A 22,972-nucleotide genomic window follows, 5' to 3' on the forward strand; every position below is an offset into this window, starting at 1 on the left:
AACTGTGCTGTAGAAAAAAAATAAGGATGAACGACGCTCTTTTCCTACTAATGAGCCGCACGGAGTGACAGATTACACCGAGCGTGCCGCCGCCCCCTCCCGTAACCGCAACCCGCCCGCCTTCCACGGGACTATTTTCTGCTCTCCTCACATGTTGCCAGGTAGCGACAATTGGGTTTGAAAAGAAGCTGTCTGGATGCTGTGAGTGGAAGAAAAAGCAAAAAAAAAAAAATAATAATATGGGCAAAAGCAGGGAACAGAGGTTATTTCATTGCTGACTATCTGGTTCAAAGCGTGTGAGAAAGCTATTGTTACCCAATTACTAAATATGATGAATGGTTATGTCTGTCCCAAAAATAACAAAATAAATCGTTATCCCCCTGCAATCAAAATTCTGAAGTTGTCGGCTGCTAATCTTATTGTTTAGATTTTTTTTCGTTATATATTGCCAAAAAAATCCCCCAAAAGATTTTTTTTATATTGTCATCATGAGGTGTTATGTTTAGAAAATACAAGGACATTTGTATTTATTATACTTGGAAGAACACTGTCACATCATATGTAAATAAGTGAATAGTGCAAAAATGTGATTCAATTTGGATAAAACTTGGCTTGTGACCCTGTACACACACACACCCACCCAAATTTGGTTGAAGTATCAGAATCTAGTTGACAGAAATATTCAGTTGTTCCTTTGATCCTCCAATATTATATGACACAATAAATGGTAATGATATTATAATGTTATTACAAAAAATAAAATAAAACATCCCGGTTGGCTATGTACCTTATTTTAAAGTGACGATTGCATTGCAGCAAAGGAACAAAATGTCAAACATCAAACTTTCATTCATTGACATTTACATCAAAATGTAAAAAAACCCCAAAACAAAACAATTCCATCACAAATGAAGGATTCTCAAATAGATTCCTACATTCAAGTGTATAAAATATGGAACAGCCTAAATCTTTCTCTTTTTAGGAGAGTGCAATATCAATTTGTCTTTTTCTGAGATGAGCTTCTCAATATCAAGACTGATACTTTAGATTGCCGTGAATCTGTTTCAGAACAAGTTTCACATACCGGTAGCAGAGGCTGACCTTCACTGTGTTTGTTTATGGAGAGTTGCAAGAGGCTGAGGCAAGTGCACATCCTTGGGCACTTGGTTTAAGACAAATATTTACGATGATTCTGACTTTTCGACTGGAGTAGATCGTTACATTTCCTGTCCCTGACGTAATATGTCTGTGTTTTATGCTTTGTACCAAATACACTGCAAATAAATGAATAAGTAGCATCAAATGAGGAAAGCATCGTTATATATCAATATAATGTCGCGAACATTACACTTTCCATTTGGTACTAATTGGACAAATATTGCATTATTAGACTCCAATATTGTCAACCATTTACACATACCAACATGTTTCTTTTCTTTTTTTTAGGTTAGGTGATTTTTTTATGTATTTAAATCCCTCCTCAATGTGGTTCTTTTGTCTTTTGTTCGCCATATGAGATTATTAATTCAAATCTTTGTGTGACGAGTACTGGGGTGACTGGGGTGATTTTTGTCACAGATCGAATAAAATCCATGCATCCCTCCTTCCCTCGCCCCTCCCTACATCCCTCCCACCCGTCCATCCATCCAGTTCAAACGTTATGTCAATGAACACTGAAGATATAGCATTTGTGGCCCATGTTGGCCTCTGAAGCACTTCTCCAAATGTGATGGGCAGGCAAATTAAATGCAATGTAATGTTCCCCTGAAATCATTTCGTCTGAGCCAGGCCCCCTACGCCTAGTGTCTTCCTCGCCTTGCATGAAGACGGCAGCGTTAAGGAGCTCGGGGCTGGGAATCTAAATTGCATACGGCAGATAATAGTCACAACCATCTGCTCGCCACAATGGGGGTGGGGGAAAAAAAAAAGGAGAAAATAGTTGCTTGCGTTGACTTACGCTTATGAGTCCGGGAGGGGGACAAAGAGCGGGGAAAAAAAAAAAGAAATATGCAAGATGATAAAACAGTGAAATTACACTGCGAATCTCTCCACTCACCCCTCCTGATGAGAGGAGATTTTCCTGGGGGGAGAAAAGCGAAGAGCGCGAAGAGTGGCGAGAGGATAGTGCCATGAAAGTGACTCACCCATGACTTTCACAAAGTAGGCATCGGCTTCAAAGTTGTTCTTCAAGGCGTGGATGACCAGGTCTTTCTTGCCCTCCACCTGGTTCACCACAAGCATGTCCAATATGCCCTGCGCACCAAACACGCAACTTTTACAACACTAGTCATCTTCTTCAATTGATTCCTTTGGAGTGAAAGAGAGAGGAGAAATTCTACAGGGCAAATGGAACGCGGTCGTGCACAAGATGTTGGGACTCAAAATGGAGCTTTGGTGCATTCCCACTTTTTCCACTCATCATCCCTGAGATGTTTGAACAGCTTAATTGTGGGTCAACTGTGAGAAATCAGATTGTTTGCACATGATTTAGAAAGAAACACAGCTGTCTATCTACAGTATAAAAAAAAACGTTTTGCAGCCCCGATCGCCACACTTTGTTGCTGCTTTAGTCTAGAATTGTAACATTTTTGTACATGAGCAAAACGTTTGTTTCAAATGAACTGGAAAAAAAAAGTACGCTGTTGTGCAGTATTTGGTAGAAAATAAATGAATGGCTTTTCATATGCAAGTTTATGACCTTGACTTATTTTTAAATGGCCCTCCTTCTGAGTAAATGGAAACGATTGCATGTATTTCACCATTAACTGTAACAAAGAGCGCACTTGTGCTCGTAACCTTTGAACAAATGCATGTTGGTGATAACGGCTTCATGTTTTAGTGGAACAAGCAGCTGACGTGCCAGTTGGCAGACTTTGATTACGTGTACATACACTATGAAATTTCTCCTTTTTCTCGCAGGTGTCAATTCAAAGTCAGCAATACGATCTTTTTTTTGAAGGCAAGTATGGTTTGCTTGCACGCAGCTCTTGCATTGAATCATAATGAAGTGTCCAGCTAGTGCATAGTTTTACATTGGCCTGCTCTTCCTCACAATATTAGCAGTCATAATGAATCGTATAAAATGCACAAAGCAGATTGATGGAGAGCTGTGCTAATAAAAGTGTGTGTGTGTGTGTGTATGTGTGTGTGTGTGTGTGTGTGTAGCCCGGGAGCACAATGGCAAGAAATGGATGTCTCGTCTTGCACAAACAACAGCTGGCTGAAAGTCGAATGTGCCTTTAACTGCAGTTGTGATGCCCCAGAAACACACACACACGCACGCGCACACACACACACAAACACACACACACGCACGTGCGCGCACACACGCACGCACACACACACACGAACATGCACACACATTTGCACTGTTCTTCACACACACATAACTTACACACATGCAGAAATGACCAAAACCCACACACCAATAAAGACACCCATACGCGCACGCGGCTCAAGCACTACTTTTAGGCAGGGAAGAAAGTCATTTTTGTTGATATGAGTGTTGGAAAAGCTTAAAACCTAATCCACTTTTCTGCTTTTGAAGGGAAGGTCATATTCTGGTGATGTTGGATTTCTTCTTGTTCTTATGCCCCATCTGCCATAGAATTCTCTAATAACAGACGTCACCATACACACACACACAAAGACAAAAGAAAGAAAGAAAACCGAAGCAAAGAGGCCAAGAAGCGCTAGATCTACTCACGTCCTCGTAGATGTCAAAGAAGGTGGCCATGATGGCATTGGGGATGGCGCCCAGGTCCGACTGGTCCCAGTGGATGTGGAACATCCGGCCAACGCTCTGGCAGGGCAGAGCGGAGCTGGTGCATGGAACGTTCTCCAACAGGAAGGCTTGCTGAGCATTGGAACTAGGACACAAATGCAGAAACTTGTCATTAGCATCTCAAAAGACGGACTCGGACAAAGTCACTAATTTGTCTTCGTCTTTGAAAGATCCCTGGAAATGGCCAATAGACATGCCGACCAAATTTATATTAAAGTGAATATGGCTTCCTGGGCAAATTCCAATTTGTGCTTAATGAGTCACCTCTTTAAGACTTTTGAATGTCATTCTGGAGCAGAATGTTTTTTTTTTTTTCCAAGGTCACTTTTGTTCAAAGTCTTCACTTGGAAGAGTTCTACGCTAATAAATACATGCACAATGCTAAACTCCACTCTGTCTTCCTCTTCACTTGTTTCTGTCGCCGTTTCGCTTGAGCTCTCGAGGGAGTTTGAACCACGTCCCCGCCAATCTCCATCCAAGCATCTTTTGAGTTCTCTCTATGCTGTCACATCTCAGTGGGAGTTACCCCCCCCTGCCCCCACACGCACAAAAAACACTTAAAAATAGAACATAACAGCGATAGATTTTGAAACGAGTCTCTTTGGCTAGCAATGTGTTTCTGCCGCTGAAGGTATGCAGACGTCTGCCGAGAACAGTGAACGCCATGCTAAGTGATAACCGGGGTAAAATGCTGACTGATGCCATTTAAGTGATTCAAACAAACACCGGTGAGCCACGCTCACGTAAGTAAACAAAGCAAAAAGGAAAACAGATGCAGCCGTTGACGGCCAGACATGTCAAATGTACATTTTAACCAGCGGTGGCTTTTAACGAAGCAAGTGAATTCGCGGAGAGGATGCAGACAAATGGAATTTATTCTTCAAACATCCAATATGGCTTCTTTGTGGTTCGCTGATTAAAAGCAAGGAACCTTGCGTTTGGGTCATGTCAAATGTCAAGTTTGTCGACAGAAGAGCTCGGCGAATCAGATTGGTCTTTAGCTGGGTCGACGGGGCAACTCGGGGGGCTCAGGGGTGGGTGGAATTTGAGCTGGATTAAAGCACTCCAATTGCATACAAAGTGTATACGTTGAGAGCTGGATGTTGAGATCATGTTCGACTGCCGTTTAATCCATAAGCATTTGCGGTGTACTTTGCTTCCTCGTGATGATGACAGTTTGGAGTGCGTGCGTGCGCACTATGGTGTGTGTTGATGTGTCCTCTCTGGGATTGTTGGGCTTTCAAAAGAACCCCACTCAGCGCTGCAGAGGTGGAGGTGGAGCACACACACACTGCTTATAATCAACTTTTGTAAAAATAAATACATAAATACATGCATACATACATAAAATAAACAGCACATAATGCTTGAAATTAATAATAAAAATCCAAATAACAGTAAATAGATATGCATGACAATTGTATTATGTTTTGTCATATATTTTGGAACCCCCAGGTTATTATTGTGAGATTTCATTTGGCTAAAGACTAAAAACCAGAATTGTACCAGTGATGGCACCAAGGGAAATATACAGTTTAACTATACAACAGGAAATGAAACTCATTCCCATCCTGTCCTGGTCCTGGCCCCTCAGCACAATAAAAAAAAAAAAGCCCCACAAATAACTGAATAAACATCTTCAATCCTCGCTCAGGTAGACCCGCGTAAACTTCCAGGAAACATCACTTTTAAACCAAGATGGCTGACGCAATTCAAAGCTGTGGTTGTTTGCTGACTTTGTGTATGTCCTCTCATAATGAACGCAAATGCTGTATGCTAATTGATTCTAATTATCTGGGGGAGAAAACAAATATTTAAATTTTTATTGCTTCCTGTGGGGGGGGGGGGGGCGGCGGGGGGATGATTCTACAGCACAGCATAGAAAGCATTCAACGACAAAGACGGCCCTTCATGGATCAGTGCTAGAGAGTGAGCCACCTATTTTTTTCCCCCCTCTGAATTCCTTCAGTGGCGTTAAACTCATAATCACAGTTGACGTTAAGTGTGAGCAAATGAGTCGTCGTCAAAGAAAACAACATCTTGAGTTTTTGGCCATTATGTGGCAAGGTGTGTGTGCGTACCTTAGGGGCATCAATTACGGCATGAACTGTATGTCTGCAGGGAGTCTCCTATTTCCAGCGCTTCCCTCTACCCATCTAATTGGTCCCTGGAGAGAGAGTGGTGGTGGGGGGCGGCCAGCGGGAGCTCAGACAGATGATCATGACGAGAAACCGCTACCAGGCCGCGTCGAGCGGATGCTTAGCTGTGATCTGCCAATCCACGGTGGGGTTAGCGGGCTACATTAACCCGACCATCTGCTCCTTAATCTGTACCCCTTTTTGACTTTTCTCCGTTACATTCTTGGGCACTCGCAAAAAAAAAAAGATCTCAATACTATGTTGAGACAATACATCCAGTGGTTTGGGATAGTATTAGCCTCACTTAAAATTTTGGACCTTTTTCCACATTTCAGGCTTCACACATCAAATATTTTTGGGTGAAGAATCAATACCGAGTAGGACACAATCGTGAAGTGCAACAAAACTTTGATGATATTTAGAGCTTTTCTTTTCATTTGAATAAATAAAATACTGAAAACCACAGCCTGAGGTTTGGTTATTTTGTTTGGGTGGAGAATGACATCAAAGATTGATAACTCGACATAAAACAAACTCACAAATCGAAACCGCAAGGTCAGAGACTGACCAAACATATTAAATTCACCCTCCAAGCGAGTTTCCCTTAACAGCACGGTCAGCAAGTCGATCATGAGCAGACTCAAGTAGAAATGCTTAAAAAACACCAAGCACACCATTTTGGTTCGAAGCGGCCCTTTTTCCAGTCAACTTGGCTATGTCCAGATATCCTTCAAAGATAATTCTCCCCCACAGAGATCTTGACTCTGTAAATTGTGCCTTTTTCTTCAGCACATGACACATAATTGAAGCAGTAAGACTCCCAACGCCACCACACGTGTGTCAAGTTAACATTGAGGACACAGATGTTAAAAAAAATAACACCCGGATTCTGGGTGTTACCCCTGCCCCATCCTTTTAAGTAATTTATTTATTTATTTATTATTTTTAACGAACACCAGTTATTGTTTAACTTGTTTTCAGCTTTATGGCTTCACCATCGTGGTTCAAAGAGCTTTTAAGATTCATTGTGGCTACCGTTCCTGATTGAAAATCCAAGCATGTGAAAAACGTTACTTAAAACATTGCCTGTAAATTTAGAAATGCGTTTGAGCCAGGAACCGATAACGGTAATCAGGGGCCAAGCCCTGACACATCCATAGAAAAAAGAAGAACAGTCGTTGACATGCCCTTGAAAATGTTTAACAATACAATTGAGAATAGCATATTTATATTTATATTTCTTTGGTTTCCTAATTGTTCATAAAATAATAAAAAATGTACGGTGTTAATCAAAAAAGAGTATTTGCTTTGTATGAGCAATAAGTGTTCTTGAGGAGCCCCGTGTCTGTATTTTTTTAAAATCTGGATTACAGTGAATAACAGAGTTTACAGAGTAGATTCCAGCGACTAAGTGTGCATTCTTTGAGACCTAAAAAGCATGGGGCCGACTCGGAAAGAGCGGGATTATCTGCCGTAATACCAAACGGCCAACCTTTTATATGCCCGCGATTAGTTGAGCGTGACAGAGTGTCGACACGCTGTTGCGGCGTCGGCAGGATTAAAGGTTCTGCAGCAGTCAAAACACCTGTGGGGGAAATTCCTGTTGCCGTCATGATCACACTACTTGACAAAAAAAAAAGAAAAAAAAAGACAGGATTACACAAATATGACTAACGGCTTTGTGTATGATGCATTGCAGCAGTAATAAAGTGACTCTCCCCGTTTTTGACATGATCGAAGAGGCCCAGTGGTCAAAGAAAACAGTGCGGTTGACTAATGAGGCAGACCTCAGTTTTCGCTATTAAAGGAGAGAAAAAAAAACACAACAGGAGACAACAAGACGATGTATTCGACATCTAGAGAAAGAGTGATTTGAAATATCATCGCCTAGCAACAGCCTGCTAAGCTCTTGGCAGCTGCTTCATTGGGCTGCATACAGAAAAATGGCGAGACATACAGCCACAAACACACACACACTTAGACATAAACACAAATAGACTCATCGTTGGGTAGTTGCCATGTCGAAAGGTATTCTGAAGTTCTGGCTTGGGCCCCCAAATTTGGGTTCTCCACCCTGACGAAAAGTTATAGCTGACCAAACGGCAATGGGGTCAAATCTAAATGTACAGTGGACTATCGCTATTTGAAGGCATTCGGGACCAAGACCCATGTATGGTAGAAGTTATGGGCGAGTACCCCCAAAATTTTATTTCAGGCCCCAAAACTGTTTTAACTCCACATTATGAAATTTGGTAGGCATGTCTATCAAGAGTAGACCCACAAAAACACAGGAAGTCTACCATTTTGGATGCAAGCAGCTAACCCTGAACCACCTATGGTAATTTTGTCCATTCTCTGAGTCCTTGAAAGACACACTTGATAAATGCGATTTACTTTCCAATTTCTATTCACTTCAAACTACAAATACGATACGCACAGAAGATAAAATACCAAAGAATGGGGTTTTTGTCATTGCACATAGCTGGAGCCAAAGTCAACTCCACAGGGTCAGAACAAGACCAGATTTTTCACCGAGCTATGTGATGACATCGGCAAAGGTAAATGGGCATGTTTATCATGAAGAGACCCACAAAAAAAGTGTAGGAGACCATGTCTAAATAGAGCACAATGTTGCCATTTTGGTCAATTCTGGACAATTCTTTTAAGACAATCGCAGTTCTAGAAGTTTTTCTTATTACCAGATTTAAACTACCGGTATATACTAGACAGATGGGCGATGTCTTGTGTGCGTGCGTGTGTGTGTGTGTGTGTGTGTGGGTGTGTGTGTGATGAAAGTCCTGTCTTTGAGATATTCTTTTAGGTGTCCTGAGTATGATATAGAAACAGATTCCACGTATCTCAAGTGTTCTCCTGCAAGTTGTAAAAGGGGTAGGGGGAATTGAAACCGATCTCAAGGGAACACTGTACTCCCCTTATTCCCGTATAGCAGAAATAAAAATTCATATGGTGCTCCACCTCATTTGTACTCATATAAATCTATTTTCAACATTTTATTATATGAGTAGAGCAACATGAAGCTGGTGTTCATCTGTCATGAAAGAACATTTTTACACATGGCAGACCATTGTGATTTGACGTTGGAACCAGCCCCAGCAATAACTATATTCTGGCTGGCGTTGACCTACAGCTCGGAGCTGCGCACGTCACATTTTCGTCTTCACCTCCCGAAGGCTCGTCTTGTTGATTCACACTCAAAAACCCGTTTGACATTAAATGACGATTTCAACGCCTCGCTCGGTGTCAGGTGCTGTGCTAGGAGTTGCTCCGGTTCAGCCGTTTTCCATCTGTGACCTCATTTCACCTTCCCAAAATAGCTCAACGTGTGTGTCGCGAGGTCGGTGGGTGACATTTAGACCCTCCCTGTTCTCCTGGCGGTCTCATGGAAGCCGGGTGGACCCATTCTGCATCAGACGCTGGGAGGCAGCGTGATGCTCGGCCTTCCCCGGAGTTGGAAGGAAAGGGAAGTCAATAGGCAAAACCAGCTTTGCGTCTGCATTTAAATGTCCTGCTCTGCAATGTGCAATAAGGAAAAAATTGCTTTCGGTTTGCTCCTCTCTTTCCTGGCTGTTCAGTGTTTCCCTAATGATGATTTGTGGTGGTGGTAAGATGAGGGGACTTTGCACAAAGCCTATAATTCAGCCTAAGTGCTCCCATTCTGACTCACTGCGATGAGCAATAGGAGCTAAATTTACCAGTTGAATATTGCCCATTCCAAACTCCGTTTTTAACTTGAGCAGGGGGACATGAAAAAAAATGGAGCTGATTTTCATAGCAGGAAAAAAAAAAACATTATATTTTAGTGAGAAAGTTCCTCAAAGTAGCCTCCACTCAGTTGCTAGGAAAGACAAACTATTTGCACCCAACACTCACACCTAGGGACAATTTGGGACAATGTGGGAGGAAACCGGAGTACCCATAGAAAAACCTAAGGCAGGCACGGGGAGAACATGCAAACTCCACACAGGAAGGCCAGAGCCGGCATTGAACACTGCATCTCTGCAAGGTGAGGTGGACATGCTAGTCGACACGTGCTGCCCTCTCAAAACCATTTTCAGACTTAAACAATTAACTGATTTTATAACCTTTTTTTATCTTCTTATTTCAGCAGTCACATTTAAAAGCACTTGAATAACATGTTGAGAGAACAATGAAGCACATTTTCTGCTGGCCCCGGGTTGAACGCTTGCCGCCAGCAGGACCTTGACTCCTTTTTCTGTGCTAAATTAAAATACACGCGCGTGCACGCACGCACACAATCCCACCACGCGTTTAGTGTGCGTCGCCTTGGTAACATTCTGAGCCGCTTTCCGTCAGCGTGGATCAAAGTCATTTTTGAAACTCAGCTCAAATTGCCTTCGCTTCTTGATGCAGCAATGCTGACATTGCTGTCAGGTAGCGTGCTTTCGATACGCTTTAGGGGGATTTCATACAAAAATAGAACATTTGGTTTTGTGGGCAAGATGCTTTTTCCCCCCCAAATGAATTAAAGAATTTTCCTGAAAACGTGTTTTTTTTAAATTGTGAAGGAAAGTAAGGAATTATGCAAACAAAGCCCAAATTTTCTGAAAATAAAGCAATTGTTTCTGAGGCAATATATAAAAACTAATTTCAACAATTCTGAGGAGACTTGCGTCAGTTATCCTCTTACATGAAAATAACTACCTTGTGAGATCGCAATAGTCTAAACTTGGCTCACCGTACGTAACGTCCCAAGAGACGTCGCAAAATCACATAAAACTTTGGCAAACAACATCGAACTTCGTCAAATTTCATGAAACTTCACCTCAGTGAGCATTTCCAGTGAAAACTAAAATGACCAAAGCAAATTCCAATGCTACGAACTTTGATCATCTAGCACGCATGATCTGATGCAAGACCACCAAATTACGCAGAAATGGACAAAACTGAAGTAAATATATATATTTTTTTGCCCATCCATGTGACACTGACATTATACTTGCTGCCCTGACACATATCAACTCTTAGTACATGGACCCTCTAAGCTCCTCTGAGAGCCACGAAAGTGAAACGAGGAAGATTAATTAATTTTCAATGTTAAATGGGTGAGTCGAGAAGGGAACATTTATCTTTATCCTTCTTTTCCAGCAGGGAATCTCTGACAGGAAAAAAAGTAAAACAAATAAAAAAATATGTATGAGATAATTGCTCTCCTGTGTGTTTCTACATTTGCTCAGAGGCTACTTGAGCGAGGGTTGCTCGCCCTAATGCTATTTGAGACCCCCCCCCAGATTACTGCAAATGTTACACAGACACTTTATGATGAGACACAATGCTCACTGGGGGATTGCTTGTGTGGTTTAAGAAACCACTTTGGCTCATTACATTGACACATTAAAAGATTCTTAGCACCTCTAGGCCTGTAGGTGGCAGTAATGAGCATGGTGTGTCACTGCACCGCTTGTGTCCCACGGCAAGCGGACAGTCAGGGGCAAAAACCTGAAAACACTCGCTATCTATCCAGTCAACCAAATAACTGTCTGAGTAACTACCTACCTACAAAACTACCACACTAACGAAAACACAAACTAACTACGCAACTGCTTTACCACTTTGTAAGTATGTATATTCAAGAGCTCGGTGCTTTTCAACGTTACAATCCGAAGTTGTGACTTTTTAACGATGTAGGAATAGCCCCACCAGCCAATTCCATGGCGTGCCGGTCAATATTTTCAACGACTCAATTCAGCTTTTTATTTAACACGGTGACCAGTGAGCCGGAGGGGATGTAGAGTCTCATAATTTAGGTGAGACAATTTCACTAGCACAACGAATTGGCGATCGTAGTCTGTTTGTTTCTCTCTTTCTCTCCATTTGGGTCTTTGGCAAGCAAGATAGCAGCTTTGGCCACTGGCATCACAAAGTTGCGGTCTTTCTCTCTCACTCTGTGCCTGCTCGGCACCCGGTGCGGGAGGGATAAAGTCGGCCATGGGAACATTTATGCTCACTCTGCAGTTAATAGTTTATGCTTGTCATTATTATTTTGTTATCGGTTGTCTTTTATGTTTCCACAACCTCATTTTTGCTGCATCGGCACCATAGAAGGTGACAATCAAGTCATTAGTTTATTTTATTATTATTATTTTTCTTAATTGCACTTTGTTACGGTTGTGGATGTTTTGTGCTCAGTGAAAAGAAAAGTTGAGTTAAGCCTCTCCCCCCACCAAAAAAAAAGACCCATGCAATCTATGTGCTCACGGACATGCATGCATAGTGAAACAGCAAATAGATTATTATATCAGATATGTTGCTTTGAGCGCAATTAGAAAGGTCATACGGCATTTATGGTCATACGGCATTTACGGTGAGTTGACGTCATTGCAGGAGACAGCGTCATTGCAGGAGACAGTGAGTATATTTTGAAGAGTTTGATGCTGTTGAATGTACTGCTGGAAAGGTGCGCCCGTTAATCAAAACTAGCTAACGAAATCTGAGTGCAACATCATGCCTAACTTTTATTAAAATGTATTAACTTGTTAATTTTCTTCTCGGCGTTCTGAGGTTTTTGTTAGCGTGATGACACTGGAGTAGCATGTAATGCTTTCAGTGATGTCACAGCTCATTGCAAGCCTTTCATCTCCCGTCAAATGCAAAGAAACGTGATGCCACGAGTTGAGGGTGTCAATCACGCTCCTCTTTGACACGTAATCTTTTCTTACCCGGAATCATCCGCTGGGGTCTAAGTCCCATGACCTCTGTGGCTTTTAATCAAGATGCCATATTGTCATGTGTGAACAAGAAGAAACAACGTGATTACTGTTTGGGATAATCCCCTCTTGAAAGGCAAACGTCACGGCTAACACAAACAGGGAACTCTACAGAACATATATTTTTGAATGAGTGTACCATGACAACGGGCGAGCATAGCCACACAGATCACGAGAGAAAGATCCATTGTTGGTTTTATTGCTTCACGAACTAAACGACTAAACAAAAATTAATTCAAATATGTAAATAAACCATTGAATTACCGGTAACGGCCCAACTAAGCAACTATTTAACAAGCTCATTAACAGACAAAACAAATTATATCTATCTAGCTAGCTAGAAAGCTAGCTAGGTATCTGAATTCAATGGGCTTTTGTCTTGTCTTCAATCACACGGTTGTTAAATTTTGCATCGGTCGGAAGGGGGGAAAATAAGCCTGAGATGACATGGGGTGGAAAAATGTCAAAAGATTGTCCAAAAAAAATGTGGCTAGTCGCTTTCAACTGTTCCCGATTCCTCTTTATCCAAAATCCTTGACTTGTGCGAAGTCTGAGATCTTGTGTTGCAACAATGCTCAACACACACTCAAGGGATGAGACAGCATCTGGAGGCGTCGTCTGTCCTGTGACCTGGATTTAATGTTTGTTGCTTTTAGGAGCCGCCGATGGAAATAACAATCGGGCAAAAAAAAGAAGATGCTAACACAAACAGGCTTGGATGATCAAGACTGATGTCAACATGGTTCCTCTCAGATGTTGTCTTTTATTTACTCAGAAGGGATAAAACTTGAATTTCACACAGACCATCTTGGCTTGTTTTTTTTCCTCCTTCGCGCTCAAACTTTTCGTGTACAGGAACTGATTACAGATTCCCAGGATTGTGATTAGTTATTGTTTTAATCACAAAACAATACAAAATAAACAACAATAATTGTTTTAACAGTTATCGTGGAAAAAAATTGTTTTGTAATACACTTTACGGCAAAATGAAAAATAAAATCTCACAGATGATTTGTCTACTCTGTTGGAGTAATCAATTGAACATTTGATTCTTAAAATATTTGATAATGACAGCCCAAAAATATTCATATTTTTTTCAATGGAAAAAAAAGCACAAAGATGTATTTGTCAGAATAAAATGGTGTCATACTGTAAGAGTAAATTCAAAGTTCAAGGAGGGAAGAATGTCATAGTTTAATTTAATGTCAGAAATACCATTGATGAAAGAAGCCCCTCCCCCACACTGATCCCTCAATTTAAAAAAGCAGGAATATAATTTTTAAAAAGTGTTTGTTGATGAGAAAAAAGTAACCAGCTAAAATGCCTTTGATGTAAAAAAAATAACCCCCTTAGGACGCATTAAGGTGAATCAGCAAATCCATAAATTGTATAAATATCCATATTGCTAATGGGTCAATGAGCTGAATAAGCTAAAAAGGGGGAAATCCAATAGCAATTACTTAAGAGAGGCGTAAAAAAATTAAGTAATTTGCTAACATGAAGTGACTATGAATAAAGTTGAAAAAAGGAGCGGTATGTGAGAGAATTTGTTTATTAGATAGGCATACAGTATTCTATTTGGATACATTTTGAAGGAGTCAGTAATGAGCAATTAATTCAGATGCCAACCAACTCAATGTGTTAAATCGGGCTCATCAGAAACAGAGCAGACACAGTTAATTTGATTTGGGTTTACTGACTTGAGTTTGTGAACTCGCCAGAGACAGTGCTGATCATATCTGATCACTTACTGAAGTCAGCAAACTCACCAGAAACCCTGAGGACTACCGGTAAGTTGATTCAGCTGTCTCGGTTCAATGGGTAAAGGTGGTGGAGTGCCATGAAATGAAGCAGACTCAATCGGATCGGTTTTATCGGTTCACTGACTCAAGATTGCAGAATCACTTGCGTTAATGATTCACAGGAACTATCACGGATGCAGATGATTCCATTGTATGGTTTTGCTGGCTGGAGATTTGCAAACTTACAAAAAACACCACCGACTCTGATGATTGAACTATATTAGTTCACTGACGGAACAAATAACGCAGACTCAAGTGATTCAAATGACCAGGGTAACTTCAGAGACCGTCTCCGAGTCACATAAGTCCATAAAATGAATTGACCATACGACCACTACTACATTCATTCATTCATTCATTCATCTTCCGTACCGCTTGATCCTCACTAGGGTCGCGGGGGGTGCTGGAGCCCATCCCAGCCGTCTCCGGGCAGTAGGCGGGGGACACCCTGAATCGGTTGCCAGCCAATCGCAGGGCACACAGAAACAAACAACCATTCGCACTCACACTCACACCTAGGGACAATTTAGAGTGTTCAATCAGCCTGCCACGCATGTTTTTGGAATGTGGGAGGAAACCGGAGCACCCGGAGAAAACCCACGCAGGCCCGGGGAGAACATGCAAACTCCACACAGGGAGGCCGGAGCTGGAATCGAACCCGGTACCTCTGCACTGTGAAGCCGACGTGCTAACCACTTGGCTACTACTACAATGCACTTCAAACACACGTTACAATGATCATTTTGGTACCACATACTGTGGGAAAACCAGCAGTGAACTGCAAATCTGGTGAACAGGCATGATATGAAAGCACACACTTCAAGCCCATCTCACCATCACCCAAATGTGATCATTTAAAAAGCAGCCTTTACTCATGATGGCAAGCACTTGTGAGAGCAGCTAAAAATAACCCAGCGGGAGGGAGGATGAAAAGACTGCGGGAGCATGAAGGGTTTGCATTTAAGTGTGTACTGTCTAAATATTTGCTTGGGAGGGAATCACAGATTGTGCGATGGGACGCACTGATAACATCTCCAACATAAATTGTATTCGAGTTAGCTTTGGTGGCTATCTTCTCCGCATTTATTGCAAGATCCCAAGCGCTGAATGTCTGGAGAATCGCAAAAGATCATCTGAGTTTCGACTTTGAAATGATTTCTGGCTCATTTCTTCCAAGTGTACATTTCCATCTGCGGACTTAAATCATGGTGTGATTATCGACTCTAACCTTGACTTCAAAAGCCACGTTAAACCTGTTCATCACCACGTGATGAACTTCTTCAGGCTCAAAGATCTTCGATCCAAATAAGACAAAGAGAAAACCCGGGTGACGCATTGATGTTCAATCGATTGGGCCAGTAATTGCCAACCTTTACCGACCCAGAAAACATATTTGACAGACGCTACGGCACAAAAATGTCACAAAAAGTAGATATATTGAAATAATGATGATCACATCTCACTTTGCCACAAATTAATGTATTTTTTGTAAAATTGCGACCTGTTATTGTTGATCACAAAGCTACAATTCTGTCGATTTAATAATCCGATTTTTGATGAGTTTGAAATTGTATGAACGTGTCTTGGATCATAGTCTGAGGTACAGTATATTTAAGGTTTAAACTATTTATAGGAAATTATTCATTCATCTTCCGAGCCGCTTGATCCTCACTAGGGTCGCGGGGGGTGCTGGAGCCTATTCCAGCTGTCTTCGGGCAGTAGGCGGGGGACACCCTGAATCGGTTGCCAGCCAATCACAGGGCACACAGAGACGAACAACCATCCACGCTCACACTCACACCTCGGGACAATTTAGAGTGTTCAATCAGCCTGCCACGCATGTTTTTGGAATGTGGGAGGAAACCGGAGCACCCAGAAAAAACCCACGCAGGCCCGGGGAGAACATGCAAACTCCACACAGGGAGGCCGGAGCTGGAATTGAACCCGGTACCTCTGCACTGTGAAGCCGACGTGCTAACCACTGGACTACCGGGCCGTATAGGAAATTATGATAGGCCATATTTAGGGGAGTACTGAATCGTTTTTTTTTAATCTGAAAATGACACACCAATGTGGCCATGCCGTGACTATTCTACAAATCTACCCACAAAAAGTTCGGGCGATTTGGCTTTCAGGTGAGATTCCCTCACGGAACTAAAATGCATTTCGACCTCTACAGCCTAACTTCATTTAACTTCTGAACTTTTACCTTTTCAATGTTTCGGTACCTCCTGCACAACTTGCTGAGCTGAGTGGCAAACATTCACAACAGTAGTACGGTATATTCCATGAATGGACCAATACATTTCCCTCCAATTCTGTTACAATCGGTATGTAAAGGGTCGTCTTAGTCACGCTGTTCACATTTGAACATCAAGAGATCCTATTATTGAGGTCCATCCTGAAATTTCCCCAGAAAGCCTGATATCCCTCACTTATGTGAGCCGGGGGCATGTTTCCTGCTCGCGGATTATGACGCCACAGGCTTACAAATGGTGAGGAAATGGAAGAGGAAGCTCTAGCAGCTCGTGCGATTACTCCTGGTGAGACTCCAGTCATTTCTTCAGGGCAGGGGTGGGGTGGTGGTAGGGGTCCTTGAAGGGAGATTTTAGCGATGACTATATACAGCTTTGCCCAGAAAGTAGGGTTCAAATAAATGTGTTTGTTTGAGTCCTTTGAGGCTCTTACCTACGATCGTAAGGACAATCGTGACAGCACGCTTGCATACACACTCACTGAGACTCACACCACCAATCAGTATGCATCAATGATCACAGCTCTGACCTCTTCAACTATCTTATCTTCATCTCTTAAAATAATCCATATAGGTGTTTCAATACACGCACACACACACAAACACACACACACAAACGCGAATGCACACACTTTGGTGTCGACCATGTGTATGTCTCGGCACATGGTGTAATGACTTTTAAAAGGGCTTTCTTATCAGCGGTCAATGTCTGCATGCTGAAGATCACGCTCACCTTAGCTGCCTTCTTCCACTGGTGCAGGGCCGTGCTCAGACTGACAGAATTAATGTTGATACCTCGCTACTTACTTAGATATGGGGTAAGTGAGGCCGGCATGGTTGGAGGAATGCAGTTACTTTGTGAAGGATTATGATTGAGGTGCCGCACTATTCACACATTTTCCACTGCAAAGTAAAACCTATTTAATTAATACAAATTGAAAAAAAAAATACAAATCTATTAGAAAGTAAATTAAAAAACCCATATCATGTTTTATTAAAATGAAAAAAGAAAAACACAAAGAAGAGCGAAAATTTTAACTACAAACACAATAATACTAAAATTGATGCCTACACTATCTCAGTTGCACTAGAATATTCATAGTAAGGATTAAAAAAATGTGAAAATTTATGTAATTCATAAAAATAAGCACCAATAAGCATGAAATTACAATGTGTTGTTGTTGATGTTCCCAAACTTCTGCATTGTGTAGCCAGAACATTTACTGTCGATGCAAAGTGACAATAACATCTAACTTCTACGATCGCACTCAATGAAGATGTCATTAGGTGTACCAAATGTTGTGGCTGAGGTCATGTTACAGCTACAGGAGTACCGGATGACAAGATTATCAGCAATGTGCCAAATCTCCATGTAATCCATTTACCGGACATATTTGTCAACAAAGGGTATGCTGTGTCATATGGTTTTGCGGAGAACAACACTTCATCACATCTGGAGGAGCGTTTTCGAGGCGGTCCTACCTGCCGCTGGTGTTGCGGAGGACCACCAGAGCGTCGGGGAAGCCATCCAGGTTGTAGTCCCCGACGTGTAAGGACAGAGGCTGGCTGGGCTTCCCTGGCACGAAGCTCCACACAGTCCCTCTTTGTTGGAAGTCGGACAGCACGGGGACCCACTTGAAAGGGAACACACAAAACAATACAATCAGAAACATGACATAGTAACAATCGCAATAATTGCAAAAATAAGCGCAAGTAAGGAATGTTCATGCCCTTGAATAGGTGATTAAGGAATTATTTATCCTCGGTCATGGGACTGAAGATTTAAGGGAAGTAGGAATGGTGTGGTGTCCTGTTTGTTGATTAAACGAGTTGAAATGGAGTGATCTTAAGAATGTAGTGTTTGTGTGTGTGTGTGTGTGTGTGTGTGTGTGTGTAAGCACCAGCATCGTCAACTGAGCTAGAGCGTGAGAGCAGTATGCAATTGCTCACGCGCACATCTTAGCGGAAACATTGAGCGTCACCCATCTGTCTACAATACCTGCTTTCAAATGGGGCTCATTTGGGTGAATTTCCGAGAAAACGTTTGGCAAGGTCCTATTCAATTTCAGGCACGAATCTTTGAGACTTTCAATTTCATCCAGATCGATGATAATCGTGTTGGGCGCTGGTTGTCTTTCAAGAATATGCCAACTACTCGTGGAAAATCTTTACAACCGTCACGAAACCTTGAACCCATACCCTGCACATTTTGACAGTGTAGGCATAAAAACTTCATGATCCGGCAACAATACAGGTACTTGCTTGGAGCTCATTTGGACAAATTCCCTCAGAGAAGTCAGCAAGAAGTCTGGAATATGCCCAAAATGCTTCCAACCAAAATAATCAGCTTCCAGTTTAATATTGGCCATGGCTCCATCAGTCTCCTTTGCGCACCTTTTTATGTTAGACATGTCTACAAAGATTTTGTGTCGGTCATTCAAAATGGAGGTGGGGGCATTTTTCTAAGTTTCCAAAGGGGATCTCGTGAGTCGTTTCTGTTGCAGACAGCAATATAGTCTACAAGGTACTCCAGTTCTGCGTTAGAGAGCTGACTGATGGCATTAGTGGGAACAGCGAAAGTAACGGCATAAGCGTCCCTTTATGACACCTCTGCGGTACCATTATCACCTCTCGCTTCTTATGATTTCCGTTTCACCGAGCAGTAGGGAAGCTGCCGCCTTCCTCCTTCAGGCTGACGGAAATGAGAAAAGTAGGTGAAGCCATTTCAAGCGGGGGATGAAAGTTACACGTTAATGGTGTTCAACAGGTGACGAACTCTCGCTCTCTCGTGGCAAGCGTGACAATTAGCCGATGGCTGACGGATTACACTGCACGCAAAGTGCCAGGGTGCATGACGGTAAGGGAAAAGGGGGACAACGATCGTCCCTTGTTATCCCGCTGAAACCATTGCGTTGTTCTGCGCAGGCTGCAAGTTTGGAGGCAACCAACGATTATCTTTACAAATGATTTCATCTGTTGATTATTTCTTTAATGATCCCCTTGTTCACAAAGAGAAAACGATACAAAACCGATAGTATGGATGTAACGAGATCCAAACGTCAGATGACAATTATCGCGATATTGTGGGGACGTCAACATTATTTTTAGCGTGTACAGAACCGTGGCACATTTATGTGGTGATCGCTGATAAATCAAACACTCAACCATGAGCTTTGTCTCAATGCTCCAGATTTAGCATGGATTTAATGAGACTTAAAGCGACAATGAAAGATCATTTCAGACCCGGCGCTATGTATGTGTGTGTGTGTGTGTGTGGCCTAGCAGTGTGCGTAGCCAGCTGCTGGTAGGTATAAACTATTCATGAGTGTTAAAAAGGGAGCAGGTGCGACGGGAAACACCGCAGAGATGATCATCTGAAGTGCAACTAATAACTCTAACTAGCAGCAGAATGTCTGCAGATTTATTCGTGATTACGTTAACAGCTGGTGTAATTAGCTATAAAGAAGACATGTAAATCTCAATGTAAATGTCATTGACAATTCCACCCCTCCCACCAAGAAAAGATTAAAGGCTCAAAAATGAGTCCGACGCATTGACTGAGGAGTCAACCTAATGAACACATTTTGAGTTTACCCCTGAGCGAGTTGAACAACCTTTGATATGCACTCAATCAAGATAAACCACTTTGATTAAAGTGGCGGGACTCAAAAGATTTAATAGGGGTAAGATGAGGGGTAAAGGTTAGATTAAGTTGGGGTTTGTGAATTCTTGTGAATATGTGGGGAAGAGAATTTTGCATAGGGTTAGTGGTTAGAGTGAAGTTTTCCAGCCGCGCTCACACTCGCACCGATGGTACAATTTAGAGTGCCCAATCAACCTGCCATTCATGTTTTTGGAATGCGGGAGGAAACCGAAGTACGCAGAGAAAACCTACGCAGGCAATAGGAGAACATGCAAACTCCACACAGAAAGACTGGAGCCGGAATCAAACCCTGCACTGCTGCGCTGTGAGGCAGATGTGCCTACCAGTCCTCCACCATGCCACACAAACACATACTTGTAACCAGAACATTACCGATGGAAGCAATTACATAACTGTACCTGATACATAGCTCCCTGGATATGAGCGAGATTATATCATTCTACATTGTATTACTTGAAAACATAAGGCGGACAAAAGATGGCCTGAACTAGGGTGGAAAATATCGCAAAGGAAAAAAAATTTTTTTTCTTTGGTCTTTGTGTCTGTTATTGCTCATCTGTATTGCGTGGCTATCCAATGAGCGTTGTCTCACCCAACACGGAATGGAGGGAAAATGAATCAAATCGGACAGTAGACCGTGACGGGGCTATTCCTTGGTATAAACATAGCAGTGGTGTTGAGCGCTTATGGTTTAAGTCGGGCCCATTAAAACAGCGGTGTGGTGTTCACGCAAAAAGTGTCAGTATATGAATGAGAGTGTTGAGATCCAAATGACTTTTGTTAATGGAGATCAAGACACGAATTGCATTTGCAGTGGCAAAATAATGCCATGACTTGAATGCAATGGTTTTCAAACTAGGGTCCGAAGGCCGAAATCTGTCTTTAGAGATTTGGTTTTATTCTATTAAATCTGTCAAGAATGTTTAAGTTGTAGCTAAAATAATTATTCCCATGTGATTTACAAAAAGTTGAGAACTTTGCAATAACGGCTGTGGGGGGCGTGGCCCTTAAAAATGTTTTTTTTTAAATGCAAATCTTTTTTGGGCGAACAGCCGAAAACACATGGGCTACAGACAGTGCTGCATTGCACGGAACATCAACATTCAAATCTGCATATGAGGCAAACAAACACACAAAAAGTCTGGCACACTCCCGCCGACTTGCTGTAGAGCGCCTGTCGCTTCATTAGGCCAAGAAATTAAAACGCGGGCGGCAGCAATGGAGTCCCAGGGTTACCGCCGGGGAGCTGGCCAAGATCGACAGACAACAAGGCAATTGAATTACTTTTATAAGCAGCCGTGTGACCAAGTAATGGCTTTTTATGACGCCGCAGACATAACGACCGGGGAAATGTTCATCGCATTCCGAGCGCGGCGGAGAAGGGCGAGCGAATGGGGAAAAGGCTTTGGATGATAGCACAGCGTTTCGTTCTTAAATGACAATTTAGACTGATGCGCATGTTAAGAGATGTGCCTCAATTCAGAGGCTGCATTTCAAGGCCGATGTTACAATGCAATAAATGCGAATATTGCACAGACTGATGGCACACAGGAAACGACTTTTCAGAACAACTACATTCAAACACAATCCTTGAATCCAAATGCGATCGCCGTTGACGCTGCGTCCGTGATGATTTCTTTGTGAGGTGGCCTCTGCAGTCCGCATTGGAGCAAAACCCGGGGCGGATTGCCAGGTTTGATTGCACAAAAAAAACAACTCCTCTTTCAAAACAGAACAAATGGATCACTGTCTTGTAAACAATGTCAAACGTTCACAGGCAAGACTAGTCAAGTCGTGCAAGTTCAAACCTAAGTTGAACGTTTGATGAGTTTTAGCCAAGCAAGAGCTAAGACAAGTCATGGGATTCGAGTTCCCCACCTCTTAATTCTCCCACAGTGGGCCGAGCGAGTATTTCCACAGCCGCGATAAGGAAGAGGATACTTCGCTGTCCTCAATTCCCTTATTAAAATATAGCGCGACTTATTTGAAATGGGGATGAATCGAGAGGAAAAAAAAGGGGGGGGGGGACGTGAATCCCCTAAATGCAGAAAGAGAAATGCAAATGCAGTCGACGTGGTTGAAATGCAAATCGTGGATAACTTTCAAGGCAAGCCCAAGAGTCAATGTTTGACTTTGAGTGATCTCTCACCACTTCAGAAGTGTTTTTCCATGACCTCTCTCAATTTCCCTATTTGTCACATTCATCAATCTGTAGAGGGTTTTTTTTTTTCACTTTGTTCAACTGCGCCAAATTCGTTGTGAATTTTATTACAGTTGCGTGTAATGACAGGAGTCTCCCAGAGCGCAGGTTGGTACCAGAAGGGAAATGTACTGTACTTGGGAACTGGGTTACCTTATGAGGAACTTTGATTTTTCTGTTATTTTGCTGAACGGGCCTGGTTCATTTTACTTTCAAGAAACGCATTCACCGGTGAAAGCAGAATGAACTTCTCTGAAAGAATTTGTTGCGGAAACAAACTTTCACTGCAAATGGCATTAGATGTGTTCCTGTTTAATCAAAAGAGAAACACTGTGAGGTTTTTGTGAAATGTAAAACAAAAACATACTTTGAAGGCAACCCGGA

The 22,972-nt window shown here is 42.2% G+C and overlaps 1 protein-coding gene across 1 annotated transcript in view; it reads right to left on the reverse strand.

The window, feature by feature from the left end:
* itfg1 (integrin alpha FG-GAP repeat containing 1) overlaps positions 1 to 22,972 on the reverse strand; it is an 88,180-nt gene that overhangs the window by 30,726 nt on the left and 34,482 nt on the right. Inside the window, exons 10-12 of the mRNA XM_052062521.1 lie at positions 18,207 to 18,358; positions 3,707 to 3,869; positions 2,145 to 2,253 (exon numbers count right to left, since the gene is read on the reverse strand). Of these exons, the coding sequence (XP_051918481.1) occupies positions 2,145 to 2,253; positions 3,707 to 3,869; positions 18,207 to 18,358 (424 nt within the window). The remainder of the gene's footprint in view (positions 1 to 2,144; positions 2,254 to 3,706; positions 3,870 to 18,206; positions 18,359 to 22,972) is intronic.

Source organism: Hippocampus zosterae, chromosome 4 (assembly GCF_025434085.1).
Source record: "Hippocampus zosterae strain Florida chromosome 4, ASM2543408v3, whole genome shotgun sequence".
NCBI lineage: Eukaryota > Metazoa > Chordata > Actinopteri > Syngnathiformes > Syngnathidae > Hippocampus > Hippocampus zosterae.